General features: G+C 58.1%; 1 protein-coding gene and 1 non-coding gene across 6 annotated transcripts; both read left to right on the forward strand.

The window, feature by feature from the left end:
* The first annotated feature begins 356 nt into the window (after nt 1–356).
* On the forward strand, nt 357–430 carry TRNAR-UCU (transfer RNA arginine (anticodon UCU)). The gene has a single exon. It is a non-coding gene; the product is annotated as a tRNA-Arg (tRNA).
* A 7873-nt stretch (nt 431–8303) lies between these two features.
* On the forward strand, nt 8304–25972 carry GLMP (glycosylated lysosomal membrane protein). Of its 5 annotated transcripts, XM_050306290.1 has the most exons (8): nt 8304–8507; nt 10198–10455; nt 13494–13667; nt 16515–16549; nt 17229–17412; nt 20989–21004; nt 21047–21356; nt 24326–25972. In XM_050306290.1, the coding sequence occupies exons 1-8, from the start codon at nt 8433–8435 to the stop codon at nt 24492–24494; spliced, it is 1221 nt and encodes a 406-aa protein (XP_050162247.1). In that variant the 5' UTR covers nt 8304–8432; the 3' UTR covers nt 24495–25972. The 5 variants fall into 5 exon arrangements, with proteins under 5 accessions (XP_050162247.1, XP_050162245.1, XP_050162246.1 ...); XM_050306288.1 differs by lacking the exon at nt 16515–16549 and adding an exon at nt 16061–16096 and having other exon boundaries at nt 17230–17412; nt 20989–21356; XM_050306289.1 differs by lacking the exon at nt 16515–16549 and adding an exon at nt 16297–16332 and having other exon boundaries at nt 17230–17412; nt 20989–21356.
* The last annotated feature ends 703 nt before the right edge of the window (nt 25973–26675 follow it).

Below are 26675 nucleotides of genomic sequence, written 5' to 3' on the forward strand. Positions count from 1 at the left end.
GGGATTTGTGACAGATCCAGGAGGAGTCTGACAATAAGGATGGATGGAAGGACCCCGGGGGTGGATTTGTGACAGATCCAGGAATGAATTGACGATGGAGATGGATCAGAGGGACCCGGGGTGGGATTTGTGACAAATCCATGAGGAGTTTGACAATAAGGATGGATCAGAAGGACCCCGGGGGGGGGGGCTCAGGGGGAGATTTGTGATGCAGCCAGGAGGATGGGGATGGATGGAAGGACCCCGGGGTGGGATTTGTGACAGATCCATGAGTGAATTGACGATGAGGATGGATGGGAAGGACCCCTGGGGGGCTGGGGGTTTGGTGTCTCCTCCGCCGGCGCGCTGGCGGTGAGGTCTCTGTGGCGCAATGGACGAGCGCGCTGGACTTCTAATCCAGAGGTTCCGGGTTCGAGTCCCGGCAGAGATGAGCGCCGGGCTCGGGGCCCTTTTGTTTTGGGGGCTTTTCCCGGGAGATTCCCTCGGGAATCTCTCCCAGCAGGAGGGGGATTTGTGTGCCTGGGAATAAAGGGGTTTGTGAGGCGGGAGGGTTTTGTGCATCCTCGGTTTCTGGGAGTCGCCTCGGGCACAGCTCCCTTTCCAGGCTCCTTTTTTTGGGGTCTCTTTTTTTTTGGGATTTCGTTTTTGGGATCTTTTTTTTTGGGATCTCGTTTTTGGGGTCGTTTCCCTTCGGGATTGGGACCCACACAGGGATGGTCCCGTCCCTGGGAGCTCCTGGGGAGGAGGATCCAGGGAAAGGGAATTGGTCCAGGACCTTCTTCCAGGATTTTTCCAGGAGGATCCAGAGGGAGGGAATTGGTCCAGGACTTTTTTCCAGGAGGATCCAGAGGGAAGGATTTGGTCCAGGACTTTCTTCCAGGATTTTTCTAGGATGGTCCAGGGGGAGGGAATTGATCCAGGACTTTTTTCCAGGAGGATCCTGGGGGAAGGATTTGGTCCAGGAGCTTTCCAGGAGGATCCAGGGAAAGGGAATTGGTCCAAGACCTTTTTCCAGGAGGATCCAGAGGGAGGGAAGGGATCCAGGACTTTTTTCCAGGAGGATCCATGGGGAGGGAATTGATCCAGGACTTTTTTCCAGGAGGATGCAGAGGGAAGGATTTGGTCCAGGAGCTTTCCAGGAGGATTCAGGAGAAGGGAATTGGTCCAGGACCTTCTTCCAGGAATTTTCCAGGAGGATCCAGGAGGAGGGAATTGATCCAGGACTTTTTTCCAGGAGGATCCAGAGGGAAGGATTTGGTCCAGGACCTTCTTCCAGGAATTTTCCAGGAGGATCCAGGAGTAGGGAAGGGATTCAGGACCTTTTTCCAGGAGGATCCAGAGGGAAGGATTTGGTCCAGGACTTTCTTCCAGGAGTTTTCCAGGAGGATCCAAGGAAAGGGAATTGATCCAGGACCTTTTTCCAGCAGAATCCAGGAGGAAGGAATGGGTTCAAGACCTTTTTCCAAGAGGATCCAGAGGGTGAGAATTGGTCCAGGACCTTTTTCCAGGAGGATCCAGAGGGTGGAAAAGGGTTCAGGACCTTCCAGGAATTTTCCAGGAGGATCCAGGGGGAGGGAAGGGATCCAGGACTTTTTCCCAGGAGGATGCAGAAGGAAGGATTTGGTCCAGGACTTTCTTCCAGGAGTTTTCCAGGATGATCCAGGGGGAGGGAATTGATCCAGGACTTTTTTCAGGAGGATCCAGAGGAAGAGAAGGTGTCCAGGAGTTTTCCAGGAGGATCCATGGGGAGGGAAGGGGTTCAGGATCTTCCAGGAGTTTTCCAGGAGGATCCAGGGAAAGGGAATTGGTCCAGGAGCTTTTTCCAGGAGGATCCAGAGGGAAGGATTTGGTCCAGGACTTTCTTCCAGGAGCTTTCCAGGAGGATCCAGGAGGAGGGAAGGGATCCAGGACCTTTTCCAGGAGGATCCAGAGGGTGGAAAAGGGTTCAGGACCTTCCAGGATTTTTCTAGGATGGTCCAGGAAAAGGGAATTGGTCCAGGACTTTTTTCCAGGAGGATGCAGAGGGAAGGATTTGGTCCAGGACTTTCTTCCAGGAATTTTCCAGGATGATCCAGAGGGTGGGAAGGGATCCAGGACTTTTTTCCAGGAGTTTTCCAGGAGGATACAGGAGGAGGGAAGGGGTTCAGGACTTTTTTCCAGGAGGATCCAGAGGGAGGGAAGAGGTTCAGGAGTTTTCCAGCAGAATCCAGGAGGAGGGAAGGGATCCAGGACCTTTTTCCAGGAGGATCCAGAGGGTGGAAAAGGGTTCAGGACCTTCCAGGAGATTTCCAGGAGGATCCAGGGGAAGGGAATTGGTCCAGGACCTTTTTCCAGAAGCTTTCCAGGAGGATCCAGGAGGAAGGAAGGGGTTCAGGAGCTTTCCAGGTGGATCCAGAGGGTGGAAAAGGGTTCAGGACCTTCCAGGAATTTTCCAGGATGATCCAGAGGGAGGGAATTGATCCAAGACCTTTTCCAGGAGGATCCAGGGAAAGGGAATTGGTCCAGGACTTTCTTCCAGGAATTTTCCAGCAGAATCCAGGAGGAGGGAAGAGGTTCAGGACCTTTTTTCAGGAGGATCCAAAGGGTGGAAAAGGGTTCAGGACCTTCCAGGAATTTTCCAGGGGGATCCAGAGGGAGGGAAAGGGATCCAGGACTTTTTTCCAGGAGGATCCAGAGGGTGGAAATTGGTCCAGGAGCTTTTTCGAGGAATTTTCCAGGAGGATCCAGAGGGAGGGAATTGGTCCAGGAGTTTTCTCCAGGAGGATCCAGGGGAAGGGAATTGATCCAGGACCTTTTCCAGGAGGATCCAGGGGAAGGGAATTGATCCAGGACCTTTTTCCAGGAGGATCCAGAGGGTGGAAAAGGGTTCAGGACCTTCCAGGAGTTGTCCAGGAGGATCCAGAGGGAGGGAATTTGTCCAGGACCTTCTTCCAGGAGGATCCAGAGGGAGGGAAAGGCTCCAGGAGCTTCCCAGGAGGACCCTGGGACAGGGATGGTCTTGGGGGGGGGGGTGATGGGACCCCCAGAGCAGCCCTGGGAGGGGCAGAGTGGGAAATTCCCGGAAAATCCGGGGGATCACATGGGGTCTGGAACATCCATGGGGTCTGGAGCATCCACAGGGTCTGGAACGGGGTCTGGAGCAGCCACAGGGTCTGGGAAAGGCTCTGGAGCATCCACAGGGTCTGGAACGGGGTCTGGAGCAGCCACAGGGTCTGGGAAAGGCTCTGGAACATCCACAGGGTCTGGAAGAGGGTCTGGAACATCCTCGAGGTCTGGAATGGGATCTGAAGCACCCACAGGCTCTGGAGCATCTACAGGATCTGGAACAGGATCTGGAACATCCACAGGGTCTGGAACAGGGTCTGGAACAGCCACAGGGTCTGGAATAGGGTCTGGAGACTCCACAGGCTCTGGAACAGGCTCTGGAGTGGCCACAGGATCTGGAAAAGGGTCTGAGAGCATCCACAGGTCTGGAATGGGGTCTGGAATGGCCACAGGGTCTGGAACAGGCTCTGGAACATCCTCAAGGTCTGGGATGGGGTTTGGAGAGTCCAAAGGGTCTGGGACAGGGTCTGGAGCATCCAGAGGCTCTGGAGTACCCATGGGTCTGGAAGAGGGTCTGGAACATCCTCAAGGTCTGGAATGGGATCTGAAGCACCCACAGGGTCTGGAACAGGGTCTGGAACAGGGTCTGGAGCATCTACAGGGTCTGGAACGGGGTCTGAAGTGTCCTCAAGGTCTGGGATGGGGTTTGGAGAATCCATGGGATCTGGAACAGGGTCTGGAGCATCCAGAGGCTCTGGAGCACCCATGGGTCTGGAAGAGGGTCTGGAACATCCTCAGGGTCTGGAACAGGGTCTGGTGTGGCCACAGGATCTGGAAAAGGGTCTGAGAGCATCCACAGGTCTGGAATGGGGTCTGGAGTGGCCACAGGGTCTGGAACAGGGTCTGGAACATCCTCAAGGTCTGGAGTGGGTTCTGGAGCATCCACAGGGTCTGGAAAAGAGTCTGGAACAGCCACCGGGTCTGGGAGAGGATCTGGAGACTCCACAGGTTCTGGAGCATCCCCAGGCTCTGGAGCAGGCTCTGGAGAATCCCCAGGATCTGGAAGAGTCTCTGGAGAATCCATGGGCTCTGGAGCATCCATGGGTCTGGAACAGGCTCTGGAGAATCCATGGGATCTGGAAGAGTCTCTGGAGCATCCCCAGGCTCTGGAAAAGGGCCTGGAACAGCCACCAGGTCTGGAACAGGCTCTGGAGAATCCATGGGATCTGGAAGAGTCTCTGGAGCATCCCCAGGCTCTGGAAAAGGGCCTGGAACAGCCACCAGGTCTGGAACAGGCTCTGGAGAATCCATGGGATCTGGAAGAGTCTCTGGAGTATGCACAGGGTCTGGAACAGGTTCTGGAGCATCCATGGGTCTGGAAGAGTCTCTGGAGCATCCAGAGAATCTGGAGCAGGTTCTGGAACAGCAACAGGCTCTGGGAAAAGGTCTGGAGAATCCACAGGGTCTGGAACAGGGTGTGAAACAGCCACCAGGTCTGGAAGAGGCTCTGGAGAATCCATGGGATCTGGAAGAGTCTCTGGAGTATGCACAGGGTCTGGAACAGGTTCTGGAGCATCCATGGGTCTGGAAGAGTCTCTGGAGCATCCAGAGAATCTGGAGCAGGTTCTGGAACAGCAACAGGCTCTGGGAAAAGGTCTGGAGAATCCACAGGGTCTGGAACAGGGTGTGAAACAGCCACCAGGTCTGGAAGAGGCTCTGGAGAATCCACAGGCTCTGGAACAGGCTCTGGAGCATCTCCAGGCTCTGGAGTGGCTTCTGGAGCATCCATGGGTCTGGAACAGGGTCTGGGGAATCCATGGGCTCTGGAGCATCCATGGGATCTGGAGCCGGTTCTGGAACAGCAACAGGCTCTGGAAAAGGTCTGGAGAATCCACAGGCTCTGGAGCATCCACAGGGTCTGAAACAGGTCGTAAATTAAAAATGGAGCCGTTTTTAAAGGGTCTGGAATTAAAAATGGGTCTGAAATTCAAGGTAACCGGTTTTTAAAGGGTCTAGAATTAAAAATGGACCCGTTTTTAAAAGATCTTAAATTAAAAATGGACCCGTTTTTTAAAAGGTCCGGAATTAAAATTGAGTCTGAAATTAAAGATGGACCCGCTCTGGGCAGTGGGTGAGGGGGGGGTCTCTGTAAGACTTGGGGGTCTCCAAATCCCTGGGGATGAATTGGGGGTCTCTCTTAGACTTGGGGGTCTCCAAACCCCTGGGGATGAATTGGGGGTCTTTGTTGCACTTGGGGGTCTCCAAACCCCTGGGGATGGAGGGGGGGTCTCCAAAGCCCTGGGGGTCTCTCTTGCATTTGGGGGTCTCTAAATCCATGGGGATGGGATTGGGGGTCTCCAAACCCCTGGGGATGGAGGGTGGGGGTCTCTGTTAGACTTGGGGGTCTCCAAAACCCTGGAGATGAATTGGGGGGGTCTTTGTTAGACTTGGGGGGGGGTCTTTGTTAGACTTGGGGGTCTTCAAACCCCTGGGAATGGGATTGGGGGTCTCCAAACCCTTGGGGATGAAGGGGGGGGGTCTCTGTGACACTTGGGGGTCTCCAAACCCCTGGGGATGAATTGGGGGGGGGGATGTCTTTGTTAGAATTGGGGGTCTCCAAACCTCTGGGAATGGGATTGGGGGTCTCTGTTACATTTGGGGGTCTCCAAACCCTTGGGGATGGGATTGGGGGTCTCCAAACCCTGGGGATGAATTGGGGAGGGGTCTCTGTTAAGACTTGGGGGTCTCCAACCCCCTGGGGATGAAGGGTGGGGGTCTCTGTTAGACTTGGGGGTCTTCAAACCCCTGGGGATGGGATTGGGGGTCTCTGTTACATTTGGGGGTCTCCAAACCCTTGGGGATGGAGATGGGGGGGGTCTTCAAAGCCCGGGGGGTGAAGAGTGGGGGTCTCTGTTAGAGTTGGGGGTCTCCAAACCCCTGGGAATAAAGGGTGGGGGTCTCTCTTACATTTGGGGGTCTCCAACCCCCTGGGGATGAATTGGGGGGGTCTCTGTTAAGACTTGGGGTCTCCAAGGCCTTGGGGATGGAGGGGGTCTCCAAACCCCTGGGGATGAATTGGGGGGGTCTCCGTTAGACTTGGGGGTCTCCAAACCCTGGGGTTGAAGGGTGGGGGTCTCTCTTACATTTGGGGGTCTCCAAACCTCTGGGGATGGATTGGGGGTCTCCAAACCCCTGGGAATAAAGGGGGTCTTTGTTAGACTTGGGGGTCTCCAAACCCTGGGAATGAACGGTGGGGGTCTCTGTAAGAGTTGGGGTCTCCAAACCCTGGGGATGAATTGGGGGTCTCTGTAAGACTTGGGGGTCTCCAAACCCCTGAGGGTGAGGGTTAGGGGGGTCTTTGTTAGACATGGGGGTCTCCAACCCTCTGGGGATGGAGATGGGGGGTCTCCAAACCCCTGAGGGTGAAGGGTGGGGGTCTCTGTTACACTTGGGGGTCTCCAAGGCCTTGGGGATGGGATTGGGGGTCTCCAAACCCCTGGGAATAAAGGGGGGGGGGTCTCTCTTACACTTGGGGGTCTCCAAGGCCTTGGGAATGGGATTGGGGGTCTCTGTTAAGACTTGGGAGTCTCCAAACCCCTGAGGTTGAATTGGGGTCTCTGTGAGTTGGGGGTCCCAAAGCCCTGGGGATGGATGGGGTCTGCAAACCCCTGGGGATGAATTGAGGGGGTCTTTGTTAGAGTTGGGGGTCTCCAAACCCCTGGGAATGGGATTGGGGGGTCTTCAAACCCCTGAGGGTGAAGGGTGAGGGTCTCTGTGACACTTGGGGGTCTCCAAACCCCTGGGGATGAATTGGGGGTCTTTGTTAGACATGGGGGTCTCCAACACCCTGGGGATGGGGGTCTCCAAAGCCCTGAGGGTGAGGGTTGGGGGTCTCTGTTAGACTTAGGGGTCTCCAAGGCCTTGGGGATGGGATTGGGGGTCTCCAAACCCCTGGGAATAAAGGGGGGGTCTTTGTTAGACTTGGGGGTCTCCAAAGCCCTGGGGATGAGTTGGGGGGTCTCTATAAGAGTTGGGGGTCTCCAAACCCCTGGGGATGGAAGGGGGTCTCCAAACCCCTGGGAATAAAGGGGGTGTCTCTGTTAGACTTGGGGGTCTCCAACCCCCTGGGGATGGGTGGGGAGGGGTCTCCACGGTTGCCATGGTGACCGCGCGGGGTCCCCGCTGTCCAGCAATGCGGGGGAGGGGAGGGGTCTCCACTTCCATGGGGTGATGAATTTGGGGGTGTGTGTGTGTGTGGGGGTCTCTCCTGCCCGATCGGTCCTGGATCGGTCCCGGATCGATCCCAAGGCCACACCGGGGGTCCCGGCTCGGTCCCGTGGAGGGTGGGGGTGGGTGGGGGTGGGTGGGGAGGTCCTGGGGAGGGTCCTGCATCGTTCCCGTGGTGGGTGCGGGGTGGGGAGGTCCCGGGAGGTCCCGGAGCGGGCTGGGGTGGGTGGGGGAGGTCCTGGTGGTCCCGTGGGAGGGTGGGGTGGGTGGGGGCGGTCCCGGGGCGGTCCCCGCGTCGTTCCAGTGACCGGTCCCCGTGATCGGTCCCGTGGAAGGTGGGGGTGGGTTGGGGTGGGTGAGGGAGGTCCCGGGGCGGATCCCGTGGAGGGTGGGGAGGTCCCGGGCGGGTCCCGCATCGTTCCCGTGGGGTTGCAGGGTGGGTCCCGTGGTGGGTGGGGGTGGTTTGGGGTGGGTGGGAGGTCCCGGGGCGGTCCCGGGGCGGATCCCACGTCGTTCCCGTGACCGGTCCCGTGATCGGTCCCGTGGAGGGTTGGGGTGGGTGGGAGGTCCCGGCTCCGGTCCCGTGGTGTGTTAGGGTTGGGTGGGGGCGGTCCCAGGGCGGTCTCAGGGCGGATCCCGTCGTGGGTTGGGGGTGGGTGTGGGGAGGTCCCAGGGGGAGGTCCTGGGGCCGGTCCCAGGGCGGATCCCGTGGAGGGTGGGGAGTGAGGTTTGGGGTGGGTGGGGGGCGGTCCCAGGAGGCGGGTCCGGGGTCGGGGTGTTTGGGGTGGGTGGGAGGTCCCGGGGCGGGTCCCGCGTCGTTCCCGTGACCGGTCCCGTGACCGGTCCCGTGGCCACCCCGGGGCGGGATGCTAGGCGTGGGTTCCGCCTCAGCCCCGCGGTCGGTGCGGGGCGGTCCCGCATCAGACCCCGCTCGGTGCCCCCGGGTCCGTCCCGGGTCCATCCCGGACCTGTCCCGGGTCCATCCCGGGTCCATCCCGGGTCCATTCCGGGCCCATCCCGGGTCCATCCCGGGTCCATCCCGGGTGTGTCCCGGGTCCATCCCGGGTCCATCCCGGGTCCATCCCGGGTCCATCCCGGGTCCGTCCCGGGTCCATCCCGGGCCCATCCCGGGTCCATCCCGGGCCCGTCCCGGTGTCCCCATGGCGGGGCTGGCGCTGCTGGTGGCGCTGCTGGCGGCGTTGGTGGCACCGGCAGGGACCGAGGGGGACAGGAAGGTGAGAGGGGTTTGGGGGGACACCCGGGGGACCGGCTGTGGGATCGGGATGGGATTGATGGGATTGATGGGATACAGGGATGGGATGGGATTGATGGGATGGGATGGGATGGGATGGGATGGGATTGATGGGATGGGATGGGATGGGATTGATGGGATGGGATGGGATGGGATGGGATGGGAAGGGGACGTGGGTTGGGAAGGGCTGTGGGGTGGAGGGGCAAACAGGGAACTCCAGGCACTTCCAGAGGGATGAACAGGGAACTCCAGGCACTTCCAGAGGGATGAACAGGGAACTCCAGGCACTTCCAGAGGGGCCAAAGGGAATTCCAGGCACTTCCAGAGGGGGAAACAGGGAATTCCAGGCACTTCCAGAGCAGAAAACAGGGAATTCCAGCTACTCCCAGTGGGGGATGGAGGGGGAAACGGGGAATTCCAGGCACTTCCAGAGAGGAATGGAGGGGCAAACAGGGAACTCCAGGCACTTCCAGAAGGGGAAACAGGGAACTCCAGGCACTTCCAGGGGGATGAACAGGGAACTCCAGGCACTCCCAGAGGGGGAAACAGGGAACTCCAGGCACTTCCAGAGGGGGAAACAGGGAACTCCAGGCACTTCCAGGGGGGGAAACAGGGGATTCCTGGTTATTCTAGAAGGGGAAACAGGGAACTCCAGGCACTTCCATAGGGATGAACAGGGAACTCCAGGCACTTCCAGAGGGATGAACAGGGAACTCCAGGCACTTCCATAGGGGGGAACAGGGAACTCCAGGCACTTCCAGAGGGATGAACAGGGAACTCCAGGCACTTCCATAGGGATGAACAGGGAACTCCAGGCACTCCCAGTGGGGGATGGAGGGGCAAACAGGGAATTCCAGGCACTTCCAGAGGGGGCCGAAGGGAATTCCAGGCACTTCCAGAGGGACAAAGAGGGAACTCCAGGCACTCCCAGAGGGGCAAAGAGGGAACTCCAGGCACTTCCAGAGGGGCAAACAGAGAATTCCAGGCATTTCCAGAGGGGCAAACAGGGAACTCCAGGCACTTCCAGAGGGGGAAACAGGGAACTCCAGGCACTTCCAGAGGGATGAACAGGGAACTCCAGGCACTTCCAGAGGGGCAAACAGGGAACTCCAGGCACTTCCAGAGGGGCAAACAGGGAACTCCAGGCACTTCCAGGGGGATGAACAGGGAACTCCAGGCACTTCCAGAGGGGCAAACAGGGAACTCCAGGCACTTCCAGAGGGGGGAAACAGGGAACTCCAGGCACTTCCAGAGGGATGAACAGGGAACTCCAGGCACTTCCAGAGGGATGAACAGGGAACTCCAGGCACTTCCAGAGGGATGAACAGGGAACTCCAGGCACTCCCAGAGGGGGAAACAGGAAACTCCAGGCACTTCAGAGGGGCAAAGAGAGAATTCCAGCTACTCCCAGTGGGGGATGGAGGGGGAAACAGGGAATTCCAGGCACTTCCAGAGGGATGAACAGGGAACTCCAGGCACTTCCAGAGGGATGAACAGGGAACTCCAGGCACTTCCAGGGGGCAAACAGGGAATTCCAGGCAATTCCAGAGGGGGAAACAGGAAACTCCAGGCACTTCCAGAGGGATGAACAGGGAACTCCAGGCACTTCCAGGGGTTTTGGGAGGGAGAAGGAGTCAGTCCCACCCTGGAATTGCAGCTGGATCCCCCCTCAGGTGTCCCTGGAGTTCAATCCGGGCTGGAACGGCTCCTCGGTGAACGTCCTGCACGTGCGTGCCGAGGGCCCGGGGGACACCCTGCACTTCGTGTGGGGCAGCCTGGGGGCCCCCTCCGTGCTCCTCGTGGCCTCCCGGAGCCCCCAGAGCCGCCTGGACATCGACTGGCCCCGCCTGCTGTCCCCCAGCCCCGAGGGGGCCCTGAGGATCCTCCCCCCCGGCAGCGTCTCCTACGCCGGCGCCGTCGTCTTCACCAGGGTTTGTTTGGGGGGGGAGGCCCCGGATCGAGCCCTGAAATGGGCTGAAATCACCCCAAAACGGCCGGAAAGCGCCCCAAAATGGCCTGAAATTGCCCCAAAGTGGCCTGAAATTGCCACAAAATGGCCGGAAAGCGCCACAAAATGGCCTGAAATCACCCCGAAACGGCCGGAAAGCGCCCCAAACTTGTCCTAAATCGTCCCCCAAAACTGTCCTAAATCACCCCAAACCTGCCCGAAATCGTCCCCCCAAATCTACCTGAAATCGGCCCCCAAATCTACCTGAAATTGCCCCCCAAACCTGCCCCAAATCGCCCCTCAAAACTGCCTGAAATCACCCCAAACCTGCCCAAAATTGTCCCCCAAATCAGCCCTAAATCACCCCCCGACCTGCCAAAAATTGCCCCCCAAACTTGTCCTAAATCACCCCAAACCTGCCCAAAATCACCCCCCAAATCTGCCCCAAATCGCCCTAAACCTGCTAAAAATCGCCCCTCAAATCTACCTGAAATTGCCCCCTAAACCTGCCCAAAATCGGCCCCCAAACTTGTCCTAAATCACCCCAAACCTGCCCGAAATTGTCCCTCAAATCTGCCCAAAACTGCTCCCCAAACGTGCCCTAAATTGCCCCCCAAATCTACCTGAAATTGCCCCCTAAAACTGTCCTAAATCACCCCCCAAAACTGCCCCAAATCGTCCCCCAAATCTGCCTTAAATCAACCCCCAAATCTACCTGAAATTGCCCCCCAAACCTGCCCAAAATCACCCCAAACTTGTCCTAAATCACCCCAAACCTGCCTGAAATTGTCCCTCAAATCTGCCCAAAACTGCCCCCCAAACCTTCCCTAAATCGCCCCCCAAATCTACCTGAAATTGCCCCCAAATCTACCTGAAATTACCCCCAAAACTGTCCTAAATCACCCCCAAAACTGCCCCAAATCGCCCCCCAAACCTGCCTGAAATTGCCCCCTAAAACTGCCCAAAATCGGCCCCCAAATCTGCCCGAAATTGCCCCTCAAAACTGCCTGAAATCACCCCAAAGTTGTCCTAAATCACCCCCAGACCTGCCTGAAATTATCCCCCAAAGTTGTCCTAAATCACCCTAAACCTGCCCGAAAACGCCCCCAAATCTGCCCTAAATCACCCCCCAGACCTGCCTGAAATTGTCCCCCCAAACTTGTCCTAAATCACCCCAAACCTGCCCGAAATTGCCCCCCAAACCTGCCCGAAATCACCCCAAACCTGCCCAAAATTGTCCCTCAAATCTGCCCAAAACTGCCCCCCAAACCTTCCCTAAATCGCCCCCCAAATCTACCTGAAATTGCCCCCCAAACTTGCCCTAAATCCCCCCAAACCTGCCCAAAATTGTCCCTCAAATTTGCCCAAAACTGCCCCCCAAACCTGCCCTAAATTGCCCCCCAAATCTACCTGAAATTGCCCCCTAAAACTGACCAAAATTGCTCCCCAAAACTGCCTGAAATCACCCCAAACTTGTCCTAAATCACCCCAAACTGTCCGTCAAATCTGTCTGAAATTGCCCCCCAAAACTGCCCAAAATCAGCCCCCAAACCTGCCCTAAATCAGCCCCCAAACCTGCCCTAAATCACCCCAAACCTGTCCTAAATCGCCCCCAAAACTGTCCTAAATCGTCCCCCAAATCTGCCCTAAATCAACCCCCAGACCTGCCTGAAATTGTCCCCCAAAACTGCCCTAAATCACCCCAAACTTGTCCTAAATCACCCCCCCAAAACTGTCCTAAATCACCCCAAAACTGCCTGAAATCATCCCGGAAATTGCCATAAATCAGACCCCAAACCTGCCTGAAATCACCCCCCAAACCTGCCTGAAATCACCCCCCAGATCTACCCTAAGTCAATCCCCAAATCTGCCCTAAATCACTCCCCAAATCTGCCCTAAATCACCCCAAACCTGCCCAAAATCATCCCTCAAACCTGCCCAAAATGATCCCTCAAACCTGCCCTAAATCGCCTCTCAAACCTGACTGAAATTGTCCCCCAAACCTGCCCTAAATTGCCCCCCAAACCTGCCCAAAATTGCCCCCCAAAATTGTCCAAAATCACCCCAAACTTGTCCTAAATCACCCCAAACCTGCCCCAAATCATCCCTCAAACCTGCCCTAAATCACCCCCCAGACCTGCCTGAAATTGTCCCCCAAAACTGCCCTAAATCACCCCAAAACTGACCAAAATTGCCCCACAAAACTGCCTGAAATCACCCTCCAAAACTGCCGTAAATCCCCCCAGACCTGCCCAAAATTGCCCCAAACCTTCTCTAAATCACCCCTCAAACCTGCCCAAAATCATCCCCGAAATCTGCCCTAAATCAGCCCCCAAACCTGCCCGAAATTGCCCCCCAAAACTGTCCTAAATTGCCCCCCAAACCTGCCCTAAATTGCCCCCCAAATCTACCTGAAATTGCCCCCCAAACCTGCCCTAAATCACCCCAAACCTGCCCCAAACCTGCCCTAAATCACCCCAAACCTGCCCTAAATCCCCCCAAACCTGCCCTAAATCCCCCCAAACCTCCCCCAAACCTTCCCTAAATCCCCCCAAACCTGCCCTAAATCACCCCAAACCTGCCCTAAATCACCCCAAACTCACCCTAAATCACCCTAAATCCCCCCAAACCTGCCCTAAAACGCTCCAAACCCCAAACCTTCCCTAAATCACCCCAAACCTGCCCCAAATCACCCCAAACCTGCCCTAAATCACCCCAAAACACCCCAAACCTGCCCTAAATCCCCCCAAACCTGCCCTAAATCCCCCCAAACTCACCCTAAATCACCCCAAATCACCCCAAACCTGCTCTAAATCCCCCCAAACCTGCTCCAAACTCGCTCTAAATCACCCCAAACCTGCCCTGAATCACACCAAACTTGCCCTAAATCCCCCCAAACCTGCCCCAAATCCCCCCAAATCTTCCCTAAATCCCCCCAAAACCGCCCCAAACTCCCCCCCTAAATAAAAACCCCGAAGTTTTGGGTGCCTGAGTTGGGATTTTTGGCCTCCTGCCCCGCAGCTGCTGGAGGAGAAGGCTCCCGGGGAGGGATTTTTCCCCCCGTACGACCTGTCGGGCTTTTCCTGGGAAGATTCCAACGCGACGCTGGAGCCGCGGGCGCTGCGGGGGCAGCTCCGGGGGGCGCCCGAACACGACCCTGGAGGAGCCTTCTCCAACGGCTCCATCGCATTCCAGGTGATCCTGGGGTGGGAATGGGATTGGGATGGGGATGGCAGGGAATTCCAGAGGGATTGGGATTGGGAATGGGGATGGGGATGGGAATGGGGATGGGAATGGGAATGGGGATGGGGATGGGAATGGGAATGGGAATGGGGATGGGAATGGGGATGGGGATGGGAATGGGAATGGGAATGGGAATGGGAATGGGAATGGGGATGGGAATGGGAATGGCAGGGAATGCCAGAGGGATTGGGAATGGGAATGGCAGGGAATTCCAGAGGGGAGCTGGGATTGGGAATGGGAATGGCAGGGAATTCCAGAGGGGAGCTGGGATTGGGAATGGGAATGGCAGGGAATTCCAGAGGGGAACTGGGAATGGGAATGGCAGGGAATCCCAGAGGGATTGGGAATGGGAATGGGAATGGCAGGGAGTTCCAGAGGGATTGGGAATGGGAATGGGAATGGGAATGGGAATGGGGATGGGAATGGCAGGGAATGCCAGAGGATTGGGAATGGGAATGGCAGGGAGTTCCAGAGGGATTGGGAATGGGAATGGGAATGGGAATGGGAATGGGAATGGGAATGGCAGGGAATGCCAGAGGGGAGCTGGGAATGGGAATGGGAGGGGATGCCAGAGGGGATTGGGAATGGGAATGGGAATGGGAATGGGAATGGGAATGGGAATGGGAATGGGAATGGGAATGGCAGGGAGTTCCAGGGGGATTGGGAATGGGAATGGCAGGGAATTCCAGAGGGGAGCTGGGATTGGGAATGGGAATGGCAGGGAGTTCCAGAAGGATTGAGAATGGGAATGGGAATGGCAGGGAATCCCAGAGGGATTGGGAATGGGAATGGGAATGGGAATGGGGATGGGAATGGGGAATGGGAATGGAAATGGGAATGGCAGGGAATGCCAGAGGGATTGGGAATGGGAATGGCAGGGAGTTCCAGAGGGATTGGGAATGGGAATGGGAATGGGAATGGGGATGGGAATGGGAATGGGAATGGCAGGGAATGCCAGAGGGGAGCTGGGAATGGGAATGGGAGGGGATGCCAGAGGGGATTGGGAATGGGAATGGCAGGGAATCCCAGAGGGATTGGGAATGGGAATGGGAATGGGAATGGGAATGGCAGGGAATCCCAGAGGGATTGGGAATGGGAATGGGAATGGGAATGGGAATGGGAATGGGAATGGGAATGGCAGGGAATGGGAATGGGAATGGGGATGGCAGGGAGTTCCAGAGGGATTGGGAATGGGAATGGCAGGGAATTCCAGAGGGGAGCTGGGAATGGCAGGGTGTGCCCTGACTCTGGGGGTCCCTCCCTGACTCTGATGTCCCCTGATTTTGGGATGTCCCCTGATTTTGGGATGTCCCCCTAGGTCACAGCATTCCCATCCTCTGGCCATGCTGGGGTCCCTCCCTGACTCTGTTGTCCCCTGATTTTGGGGTGTCCCCTGATTTTGGGATGTCCCCTGATTTTGGGGTGTCCCCTGATTTTAAGATATCCCCCCAGGTCACAGCATTCCCATCCCGGGGCCGTGCCGGTGTCCCTCACTGATTTTAGGATATCCCTTTAGGTCACAGCATTCCCATCCCTGGGCCGAGCCGGTGTCCCTCACTGATTTTGGGGTGTCCCTCACTGATTTTGGGATATCCCTTTAGGTCACAGCGTTCCCATCCCTGGGCCGAGCCGGTGTCCCTCACTGATTTTGGGGTGTCCCTCACTGATTTTGGGATATCCCTTTAGGTCACAGCGTTCCCATCCCTGGGCCGAGCCGATGTCCCCCCGGGGCTGATTTTGGAATGTCCCTCACTGATTTTAGGATATCCCTTTAGGTCACAGCGTTCCCATCCCGGGGCCGAGCCGATGTCCCCCCGGGCTGATTTTAGGATGTCCCCTGATTTTAGGATATCCCTTTAGGTGACAGCGTTCCCATCCCGGGGCTGATTTTAGGATATCCCCCCAGGTCACAGCGTTCCCATCCCGGGGCCGTGCCAGTGTTCCCTCGGGGCTGATTTTGGGATGTCCCTTTAGGTCACAGCATTCCCGTCCCGGGGCCGAGCCGATGTCCCCCCGGGGCTGATTTTGGGTGTCCCCTGATTTTAGGATATCCCTTTAGGTCACAGCGTTCCCATCCCGGGGCCGTGCCGATGTCCCCCCGGGGCTGATTTGGGATATCCCTTTAGGTCACAGCATTCCCATCCCGGGGCCGTGCCGATGTCCCCCGGGGCTGATTTTGGGATATCCCTTTAGGTCACAGCATTCCCATCCCGGGGCCGTGCCGATGTCCCCCGGGGCTGATTTGGGATATCCCTTTAGATCACAGCATTCCCATCCCGGGGCCGTGCCAGGGTTCCCCCGAGGCTGATTTTGGGATGTCCCCTGATTTTGGGATATCCCTTTAGGTCACAGCATTCCCATCCCTGGGCCGAGCCGATGTCCCCCCGGGGCTGATTTTGGGATGTCCCCTGATTTTGGGATGTCCCCTGATTTTGGGATGTCCCCTGATTTTGGGATATCCCTTTAGGTCACAGCATTCCCATCCCGGGGCCGAGCCGATGTTCCCCCGGGGCTGATTTTGGGATGTCCCCCCAGGTGACAGCATTCCCATCCTGGGGCTGATTTTAGGATATCCCTTTAGGTCACAGCATTCCCATCCCTGGGCCGAGCCGATGTCCCCCCGGGGCTGATTTTAGGATATCCCCTGATTTTGGGATGTCCCCTCAGGTCACAGCATTCCCGTCCCGGGGCCGTGCCGATGTCCCCCCGAGGCTGATTTTGGGGTGTCCCCTGATTTTAGGATATCCCTTTAGGTCACAGCATTCCCATCCTGGGGCTGATTTTAGGATATCCCTTTAGGTCACAGCATTCCCATCCCGGGGCCGAGCCGATGTCCCCCCGGGGCTGATTTTGGGATGTCCCCCCGGGGCTGATTTTGGGATGTCCCCTGATTTTAGGATATCCCTGTAGGTGACAGCATTCCCATCCCGGGGCCGTGCCGATGTCCCCCCGGGGCTGATTTGGGATATCCCTTTAGGTCACAGCATTCCCATCCCGGGGCTGATTTTGGGATATCCCTTTAGGTCACAGCATTCCCATCCTGGGGCTGATTTTAGGATATCCCTTTAGGTCACAGCATTCCCATCCTGGGGCCGTGCCGATGTCCCCCCGGGGCTGATTTTAGGATATCCCTTTAGGTCACAGCATTCCCATCCTGGGGCTGATTTTGGGATATCCCTTTAGGTCACAGCATTCCCATCCTGGGGCTGATTTTGGGATGTCCCCCCAGGTCACAGCGTTCCCATCCCGGGGCCGTGCCGATGTCCCCCCGGGGCTGATTTTGGGATATCCCTTTAGGTCACAGCATTCCCATCTGGGGGCCGTGCCGATGTCCCCCCGGGGCTGATTTTGGGATATCCCTTTAGGTCACAGCGTTCCCATCCCGGGGCCGTGCCGATGTCCCCCCGGGGCTGATTTTGGGATATCCCTGTAGGTCACAGCATTCCCATCCTGGGGCTGATTTTGGGATATCCCCTCAGGTCACAGCATTCCCGTCCCTGGGCCGAGCCGATGTCCCCCGGGGCTGCCCCGTGTTCCAGGGAGCTGTGGGCTGGAGCTGCTGCTGCAGGGGGTGGCTCCCCGTGGGAACAGCTCCCGATTCCTGCTCGAGCTGGCGGCGCTGGAGGCGCCGGGGGCGGCGCGGGCGCTGCGGCCACGGAGGGACCTCGACGATGAGTTCGCCCCTGGGGTGTTCCAGGTGAGCCCAGAGAGGAGAAACCCACACTGAGAGTTAAATCAATCAGAGAAATCCACACTGACAGTTAAATAGGGGCCAGAGAAATCCACACTGACACTGGAATAGGGGCCAGAGAAATCCACACTGACACCTAAATCAGAGAAATCCACACTGAGAGTTAAATCAATCAGAGAAATCCACACTGACAGTTAAATCAATCAGAGAAATCCACACTGACAGTTAAATCAGAGCCAGAGAAATCCACACTGACACCTAAATCAGAGAAATCCACACTGACACTGGAATAGGGGCCAGAGAAATCCACACTGACACTGGAATAGGGGCCAGAGAAATCCACACTGACACTGGAATAGGGGCCAGAGAAATCCACACTGACACCTAAATCAGAGAAATCCACACTGAGAGTTAAATCTTGGCCGGATAAATCCACACAAACACTCAAATCAGGGTCAGATAAATCCACACCAACACCTAAATGAGATAAATCCACACCAACACCTAAATCAGAGCCAGATAAATCCACACCAACACTTAAATAAATCCACACCAACACTGAAATCAGGGCCAGAGAAATCCACACCAACACTTAAATCAGATAAATCCACACCAACACCTTAAATCAGGGCCAGATAAATCCACACCAACACTTAAATCAGATAAATCCACACCAACAGTTAAATCAAATAAATCCACACCAACACCTTGAATCAAGAGCAGATAAATCCACACCGACACTCAAATCAGGGCTGGATAAATCCACACCGACACTTAAATAAATCCACACTGATACTGGAATCAGGGCCAGAGAAATCCACACCAACACTTAAATAAATCCACACTGACACTGGAATCAGGGTCAGATAAATCCACACCAACACTGAAATAAATCCACACCAACACCTTAAATCAGGGCCAGAGAAATCCACAACAGTACTCAAATCAGGGTCAGATAAATCCACACCAACACTGGAATCAGGGCCAGATAAATCCACACCAACACTGGAATCAAATAAATCCACACCAACACTGGAATTGGGGTCAAATAAATCCACACCAACACTCAAATCAGGGTCAGATAAATCCACACCAGCACTTAAATCAGATAAATCCACACCAGCACTTAAATAAATCCACACCAACACTTAAATCAAATAAATCCACACCAACACTGGAATCGGGGTCAGAGAAATCCACACCAACACTCAAATCAGGGCCAGAGAAATCCACACCAACACCTTGAATCAAGAGTGGGTAAATCCACACCAACACCAAAATCAGGGTCAGAGAAATCCACACCAAAATCAGGGTCAGATAAATCCACACCAGCACTGAAATCAAATAAATCCACACCAACACCTTAAATCAAATAAATCCACACCAACACTCAAATCAGGGCCAGAGAAATCCACACTCAACACCTTGAATCAAATAAATCCACACCAACACTTAAATAAAATAAATCCACACCACCACTTAAATCAGGGCCAGAGAAATCCACACCAACATTTAAATCAAATAAATCCACACCAGCACTTAAATCAAATAGATCCACACCAGCACTTAAATAAATCCACACCAACACCTACATCAAATAAATCCACACTGACACTGAAATCAGGGCCAGATAAATCCACACCAACACTTAAATCAAATAAATCCACACCAACACTGAAATCAGGGCCAGAGAAATCCACAGCAACAATTAAATCAAGGCCCTAATGAACCATCGACACTTTAAATCAGGGCCCGGTAAATTCCCAGCGCTCAAGGCCAGGTGAGATGAAACAACAGCACTTAAATCAAAGCCCAGACAAGGGCCTTGAGGTGCTTTGGGGTCTGCAGGGGGGTTTTAGGGCAGTGTCCTTGTCTGCTTTGGGGTCTTCAGGGGGGTTTTAGGGCAGTGTCCTTGTCTGCTTTGGGGTCTCCAGGGGGTTTTAGGGCAGTGTCCTTGTCTGTTTTGGGGTCTCCATGGGGTTTTAGGGCAGTGCCTTTGTTTTGGGGTCTCCAGGGGGTTTTAGGGAGTGTCCTTGTCTGCTTTGGGGTCTCCAGGGGGTTTTAGGGCAGTGTCTTTGTCTGCTTTGGGGTCTCCAGGGGGGTTTTAGGGCAGTGTCCTTGTCTGTTTTGGGGTCTCCAGGGGTTTTTAGGGCAGTGTCCTTGTCTGCTTTGGGGTCTGCAGGGGGGTTTTAGGGCAGTGTCCTTGTCTGGGGTCTCCAGGGGTACTGCTGGGGGTTTTAGGGCCCAGTGTCTTTGCTTTGGGGTCTGCAGGAGGGTACTGTTGGGGGCTTTTAGGGCAGTGTCTTTGCTTTGGGGTCTCCAGGGGGTTTTAGGGCAGTGTCTTTGTTTTGGGGTCTCCAGGGGGTTTTAGGGCAATGTCTTTGTTTTGGGGTCTCAGGGGTTTAGGGCAGTGTCTTTGCTTTGAGGGTCTCAGGGGGTTTTAGGGCAGTGTCTTTGTCTGTTTAGGGTCTCCAGGGGGTTTTAGGGCAGTGCCTTTGTTTTGGGGTCTGCAGGGGGGTTTTAGGGCAGTGTCTTTGTCTGTTTTGGGGTCTGCAGGGGTTTAGGGCAGTGTCTTTGTCTGCTTTGGGGTCTCCAGGGGGTTTTAGGGCAGTGTCTTTGCTTTGGGGTCTCCAGGGGGGTTTAGGGCAGTGTCTTTGCTTTGGGGTCTCCAGGGGGGTTTTAGGGCAGTGTCTTTGCTTTGGGGTCTCCAGGGGTTTAGGGCAGTGTCTTTGGCTGCTTTGGGGTCTCCAGGGGGGTTTTAGGGCAGTGCCTTTGTTTTGGGGTCTCCAGGGGGTTTTAGGGCAGTGTCCTTGTCTGTTTTGGGGTCTGCAGGGGGTTTTAGGGCAGTGTCTTTATCTGCTTTGGGGTCTCCAGGGGGTTTTAGGGCAGTGTCTTTGCTTTGGGGTCTCCAGGGGGGTTTTAGGGCAGTGTCTTTGCTTTGGGGTCTCCAGGGGGTTTTAGGGCAGTGTCTTTGCTTTGGGGTCTCCAGGGGGGTTTTAGGGAGTGTCTTTGTCTGCTTTGGGGTCTCCAGGGGGTTTTAGGGCAGTGTCCTTGTCTGTTTTGGGGTCTCAGGGGTTTAGGGCAGTGTCCTTGTCTGTTTTAGGGTCTCAGGGGTTTTAGGGCAGTGTCTTTGCTTTGGGGTCTCCAGGGGGTTTTAGGGCAGTGTCTTTGCTTTGGGGTCTCCAGGGGGTTTTAGGGCAGTGTCTTTGCTTTGGGGTCTCCCGAGGGTTTTAGGGCAGTGTCTTTGCTTTGGGGTCTCCAGGGGACTGTGGGGGATTTTAGGTCAGTGCCTTTGCTTTGGGGTCTGCAGGGGACTGTGGGGGTTTTAGGGCAATGTCTTTGCTTTGGGGTCTCCAGGGGGGTTTTAGGGCAGCGTCTTGGAGCTGCTTTGGGGTCTGCACATCCAGGAGCTGTGGGGGTGTTTTAGGGCAGTGTCCTCACCTGCTTTGGGGTCAGCAGGACCTGTGGGGTTTGGGGATGTTCTCCTGGGCTCTCCCTCCCTCCGAGCATTCTCCAGACCCTTCCCTGAATGATGTGACCACCCCACGACCCCTCACCCTCCCTTCCCCATTCCCTCCGCAGACGCTGTCCCTGGTGGCCGAATCCCGACCCAACGGCTCCGAATCCCAATCCATCGGCTCCGAATCCCACTCCAATGGTTCTGAATCCCGCTCCAAGGGCTCCGTTTCCCCCCCTGGCACCGTGCTCAGCTTCCTGCAGTGGAGAGCCGTGGCCTACGGCTCGAGCAGCCCCCGGCGCCAGGACGGGATGCGCTGCGGGGCCGGGGGGCTGCGGGAGGGGCTCTGGGCCCCCCAGCCCCTGCCCACCCTGGCCAGGGCCTATTTCGGGGCCGGGCCGGGCACCCCGCTGGGGTTCAGCGCCCTCAACGTGTCCTTCGGGGCCGGGGCCGGCGATGGGGACGTGTACAGGGAGAGGAGATTCCTGCGCTGGTCAGCGGGGACGGCACGGGGGGCAGGGAGGGGGATTGGGGTGGGTCTGGGCACTCATGGGGGCTGAGGGGGCTCAGGGGGTGGTCCTGGGCACTGATGGGGTGCAGGGGCTGAGGGGGTGGTCCTGGGCATTAATGGGGGGCAGGGGGTTTGGGGTGGGTCTGGGCACTGATGGGGGGGCAGGAGAGGGTCCTGGGCACTGATGGGGGCAGGGGGCGTTTGGGGTGGGTCTGGGCACTGATAGGGGGCAGGGGGGTCAGGGGAGGGTCCTGGGCACTGATGGGTGCAGGGGGCTCAGGGGGTGGTCCTGGGCACTGATGGGTGCAGGGGGTCAGAGGGTGGTCCTGGGCACTGATGGGTGCAGGGGTCAGAGGGTGGTCCTGGGCACTGATGGGGGCAGGGGGTCAGGGGAGGGTCCTGGGCACTGATGGGGGCAGGGGGCTCAGAGGGTGGTCCTGGGCACTGATGGGGTGCAGGGGGCTCAGAGGGCTCAGGGGGCTGAGGGGCTCAGAGGGTGGTCCTGGGCACTGATGGGGGTGCAGGGGGCCTGGGGGTGGTCCTGGGCACTGATGGGGGGGCAGGGGGCCTGGGGGTGGTCCTGGGCACTGATGGGGTGTAGGGGGTTTGGGGTGGTCCTGGGTACTGATGGGTGCAGGGAGGCTCAGGGGAGGGTCCTGGACACTGATGGGAGTGCAGGGGGTTTGGGGTGGGTCTGGGCACTGATGGGTGCAGGGGGCTCAGGGGTGGTCCTGGGCACTGATGGGAGTGCAGGGGGTTTGGGGTGGGTCTGGGCACTGATGGGGGGCAGGGGGTTTGGGGTGGTCCTGGGCAATGATGGGGGGCTGGGGGGTTTGGGGTGGTCCTGGGCAATGATGGGGGTGCAGGGGGTTTGGGGTGGGCCTGGGCACTGATGGGGTGCAGGGGGTTTGGGGGTGGTCCTGGGCACTGATGGGGTGCAGGGGGTTTGGGGTGGTCCTGGGCAATGATGGGGGGCTGGGGGGTTTGGGGTGGTCCTGGGCAATGATGGGGTGCAGGGGGTTTGGGGTGGGCCTGGGCACTGATGGGGGGCAGGGGGTTTGGGGTGGTCCTGGGCACTGATGGGGTGCAGGGGGTTTGGGGTGGGTCTGGGTATTAATGGGGGCAGGGGGTTTGGGGTGGTCCTGGGCACTGATGGGGGGCAGGGGGCCTGAGGGTGGTCCTGGGCACTGATGGGGGGCAGGGGGCTGAGAGGACTTAGGGGGTGGTCCTGGGCACTGATGGGGTACAGGGGGCTGAGGGGGCTCAGGGGTGGTCCTGGGTACTGATGGGGGCAGGGGGTTTGGGGTGGGCCTGGGCAGTGATGGGGTACAGGGGGCTCAGGGGGTGGTCCTGGGCACTGATGGGGAGCAGGGGAGTTTGGGGTGGTCCTGGGCACTGATGGGGGGCAGGGGGGGCTCAGGGGGCTGAGGGGGCTCAGGGGGTGGTCCTGGGCACTGATAGGGGGCTGGGGGGTTGGGGTGGGTCTGGGCATTAATGGGGGCAGGGGAGGGCTCAGGGGGTGGTCCTGGGCACTGATGGGAGTGCAGGGGTCAGGGGTGGGTCTGGGCACTGATGGGGGGCTGGGGATCTAAGGGAGCTCAGGGGGTGGGTCTGGGCACTGATGGGGGCTGGGGGGTTTGGGGTGTGTCTGGGCATTGATGGGGGCAGGGGGATCTGAGGGGGCTCAGGGGGTGGTCCTGGGCATTGATGGGGGCAGGGGGTTTGGGGTGGTCCTGGGCACTGATGGGGGGCAGGGGTTTTGGGGGTGGGTCTGGGCACTGATGGGGGCTGGGGGTTTAGGGTGGGTCTGGGCACTGATGGGGGACAGGGAGGGGTTTGGGGTGGGTCTGGGCATTGATAGGGGGCAGGGGGCTCAGGGGGTCAGGGGATGGGTCTGGGCACTGATGGGGTGCAGGGGGCTCAGGGGGCAGAGGGGCTCAGGGGGTGGTCCTGGGCACTGATGGGGTGCAGGGGGATCTGAGGGGGCTCAGGGGGCTGAGGGGGCTCAGGGGAGGGTCCTGGGCACTGATGGGGAGCAGGGGGTCAGGGAGTGGGTCTGGGCATTAATGGGGTGCAGGGGGCTCAGGGGTGGTCCTGGGCACTGATGGGGTGCAGGGGGCTGAGGGGGCTCAGGGGCTGAGGGGGCTCAGGGGTGGTCCTGGGCACTGATGGAGGTACAGGGGGGCTGAGGGGGTCAGGGGAGGGTCCTGGGCACTGATGGGGGCAGGGGGCTGAGGGTGGTCCTGGGCACTGATGGGGTGCAGGGGGTTTGGGGTGGGTCTGGGCACTGATGGGGGTGCAGGGGGTTTGGGGTGGGTCTGGGCACTGATGGGGTGCAGGGGGCTGAGGGGTGGTCCTGGACACTGATGGGGGGCAGGGGGTCAGGGAGGCTGAGGGGGCTCAGGGAGTGGTCCTGGACACTGATGGGGTGCAGGGGGCTCAGGGGGCTGAGGGGCTCAGGGAGTGGTCCTGGGCACTGATGGGGGGCAGGAGGCTCACAGGGAGGGTCCTGGGCACTGATGAGGGCAGGGGGCTCAGAGGGTGGTCCTGGGCACTGATGGGCTGCAGGGGGGTCAGGGGAGGGTCCTGGGCACTGATGGGGGTACAGGGGGTTTGGGGTGGGTCTGGGCACTGATGGGGGCAGGGGGTTAGAGGGTGGTCCTGGGCACTGATGGGCTGCAGGGGGGGCTCAGGGGGAGGGTCCTGGGCACTGATGGGGTGCAGGGGGGTTAGGGGGTGGTCCTGGGCACTGATGGGGTGCAGGGGGCTCAGGGGGTGGTCCTGGGCACTGATGGGGTGCAGGGGGGTCAGGGGGTGGTCCTGGGCACTGATGGGGTACAGGGGGGGTTTGGGGTGGGTCTGGGCACTGATGGGTGCAGGGGGCCCTCAGGGATGCAGGGGTGGTCTGAGTGGGCTCAGGGGGGCTGATTCCTCCCCCTCCCACCCCCCAGGTCGGTGCTGGTGGGCTTTGGGGAGCCCCCCAGGGACTCCTTCTCCCCCCTGATCATCTCCATCATGGCTGTGGCCCTGGGCACCCCCCTGGTCCTGCTCCTGGGGGGCTCCGGCCTCGTCCTGCTGGCCCGGAGGAGACGCTACTCCGAGTACGAGCCCATCAACTGAGGGGACACCCCGGGGACACCCCCAGGGTGACCTCTGGGAGACCCCCAGGATTCCCTGGGACACCCCCAGGATCTGCAGAGACACCCCCAGGATCTACAGGGACACCCCAGGATCTACAGGGACACCCCCAGGATTCCCTGGGACACCCCCAGGATCTGCAGGGACACCCCAGGATCTGCAGGGACACCCCCAGGATTCTCTGGGACACCCCCAGGATTCCCTGGGACACCCCCAGGATTCCCTGGGACACCCCCAGGATTCTCTGGGACACCCCCAGGATTCCCTGGGACACCCCAGGATCTACAGGGACACCCCCAGGGTGACCCCTGGGAGACCCCCAGGATCTGCAGGGACACCCCCAGGATCTGCAGGGACACCCCAGGATCTACAGGGACACCCCCAGGATTCTCTGGGACACCCCCAGGATTCCCTAGGAGACCCCCAGGATTCCCTGGGACACCCCCAGGATTCTCTGGGACACCCCCAGGATTCCCTGGGACACCCCAGGATCTGCAGGGACACCCCCAGGATCTGCAGGGACACCCCCAGGATCTACAGGGACACCCCCAGGATCTGCAGAGAGAGCACCAGGATACTCAGGGAAACCCCCAGGATGCCCAGGGAGACCCTTGGGATCCCCAGGAGACCCCCCAGGAGACCCCCAGGATGCCCAGGAGACCCCAGGATGCCCAGGGAGACCCCCAGGATGCCCAGGGAGACCTTTGGGATCCCCAGGGAGAGCCCCAGGATCCTCAGGGAGACCCCCAGGATGCCCATGGAGACCCCCAGGATCCACAGGAACACCCTGGGACACCCCTGGGATCCTCAGGGAGACCCCCGGGATCCACAGGAACACCCCCAGGTCCCCAGGGAGACCCCTGGGATCCTCAGGGAGACCCCTAGGATCCCCAGAGAGACCTCCGGGATCCTCAGGGAGACCTCCAGGATCCACAGGAACACCCTGGGACACCCCTGGGATTCTTTGGGAGACCCCTGGGATCCTCAGGGAGACCCCCAGGATCCCCAGGAGACCCCCAGGATCCTCTGGGATACCCCCAGGATGCCCAGGGAGACCTTTGGGATACCCAGAGAGACCTTTGGGATCCTCAGGGAGACCCCCAGGATCCCCTGGCTCTCCCCATCCCAGCATTCCCAGCTCCAAGGGGATCCCAAAAGACAAAGGGTCTCTCCCTTTGTCCTTGCTCCTCCTCTCCCTGCCTTGGATTGCACTTTTCTCTCCACGGTTTTTTTTTTTTCCTGATTATTCCAAAGGATTCCAATCCCTGGGGTTTGGACCCTCCTTCTCCTCCTTTTCCTCCTCCTTTTCCAAAGGGATCCAACCACTGCTGTGCAGGGATGCTTGGGAAGGCACCCAGGGGTGCTCCCTGCTCCCTGCTGTGCCGGGAAATCCCGGGAATTCCCAGGCAGGTTCCCTGTTCTCCGGGGGCCTCCCGAGCCAAATAAAAGCGGATTTCTAAGCGGGGTTTCCTGTGGGAAAGGAGGAGGGGTGAGAATGGCATCGACCGAGGGGAGGTGGGCAGGGGGGTGGGGGCAGGAAAAAGGAGGGTGGGGGTCGGGAAAAGGGGATGGGAGAGTTGGGGAAAGAGGATGGGAGTCAGGAAAAGAGGGGATGGGAGTCAGGAAAAGGGGGATGGGGGTTGGGGAAAGAGGGAAGTTGGGGAAAGAGGGATGGAAGTCGGGAAAAGAGGGGATGGGGGTCAGGAAAAGAGGGATGGGAGTCAGGAAAAGAGGGATGGAAGTTGAGAAAGGGGGGATTGGGGTTGGGAAAAGAGGGAATGGAAATCGGGAAAAGAAGGAATGGGGGTAAGGAAAAGAGGGGTGGGAGTCGGGAAAAGAAGGAATGGGGGTCAGGAAAAGGGGGATGGGGGTCAGGAAAAGAGGGATGGAAGTTGGGAAAGAGGGGATGGGGGCCAGGGAAAGAGGGATGGGAGTCAGGAAAAGAGGGATGGAAGTTGAGAAAGGGGGGATTGGGGTTGGGAAAAGAGGGATGGAAGTCGGGAAAAGGGGAATGGAAGTTGGGAAAAGAGGGGATGGGAGTCGGGAAAAGAGGGAATGGGGGTCAGGAAGAGAGGGGTGGAAATCGGGAAAAGAGGGGATGGGGGTCAGGAAAAGAGGGATGGAAGTTGGGAAAGGGGGGATTGGGGTTGGGAAAAGAGGGAT

Source organism: Myiozetetes cayanensis, unplaced genomic scaffold (genome assembly GCF_022539395.1).
Source record: "Myiozetetes cayanensis isolate MyiCay16 unplaced genomic scaffold, myiCay2020 scf119, whole genome shotgun sequence".
NCBI classification, from domain to species: Eukaryota; Metazoa; Chordata; class Aves; order Passeriformes; family Tyrannidae; genus Myiozetetes; species Myiozetetes cayanensis.

What these genes read in the sequence shown, in the direction of transcription:
- GLMP (XM_050306288.1), top strand. Translation starts at nt 8,433, where the DNA reads ATGGCGGGGCTGGCGCTGCTGGTGGCGCTGCTGGCGGCGTTGGTGGCA. An exon ending in TCGCCCCTGGGGTGTTCCAG is followed by an intron (nt 17,413 to 20,988) that starts GTGAGCCCAGAG and finishes TTCCCTCCGCAG; the next exon opens with ACGCTGTCCCTGGTGGCCGA. An exon ending in GAGAGGAGATTCCTGCGCTG is followed by an intron (nt 21,357 to 24,325) that starts GTCAGCGGGGAC and finishes CCCACCCCCCAG; the next exon opens with GTCGGTGCTGGTGGGCTTTG.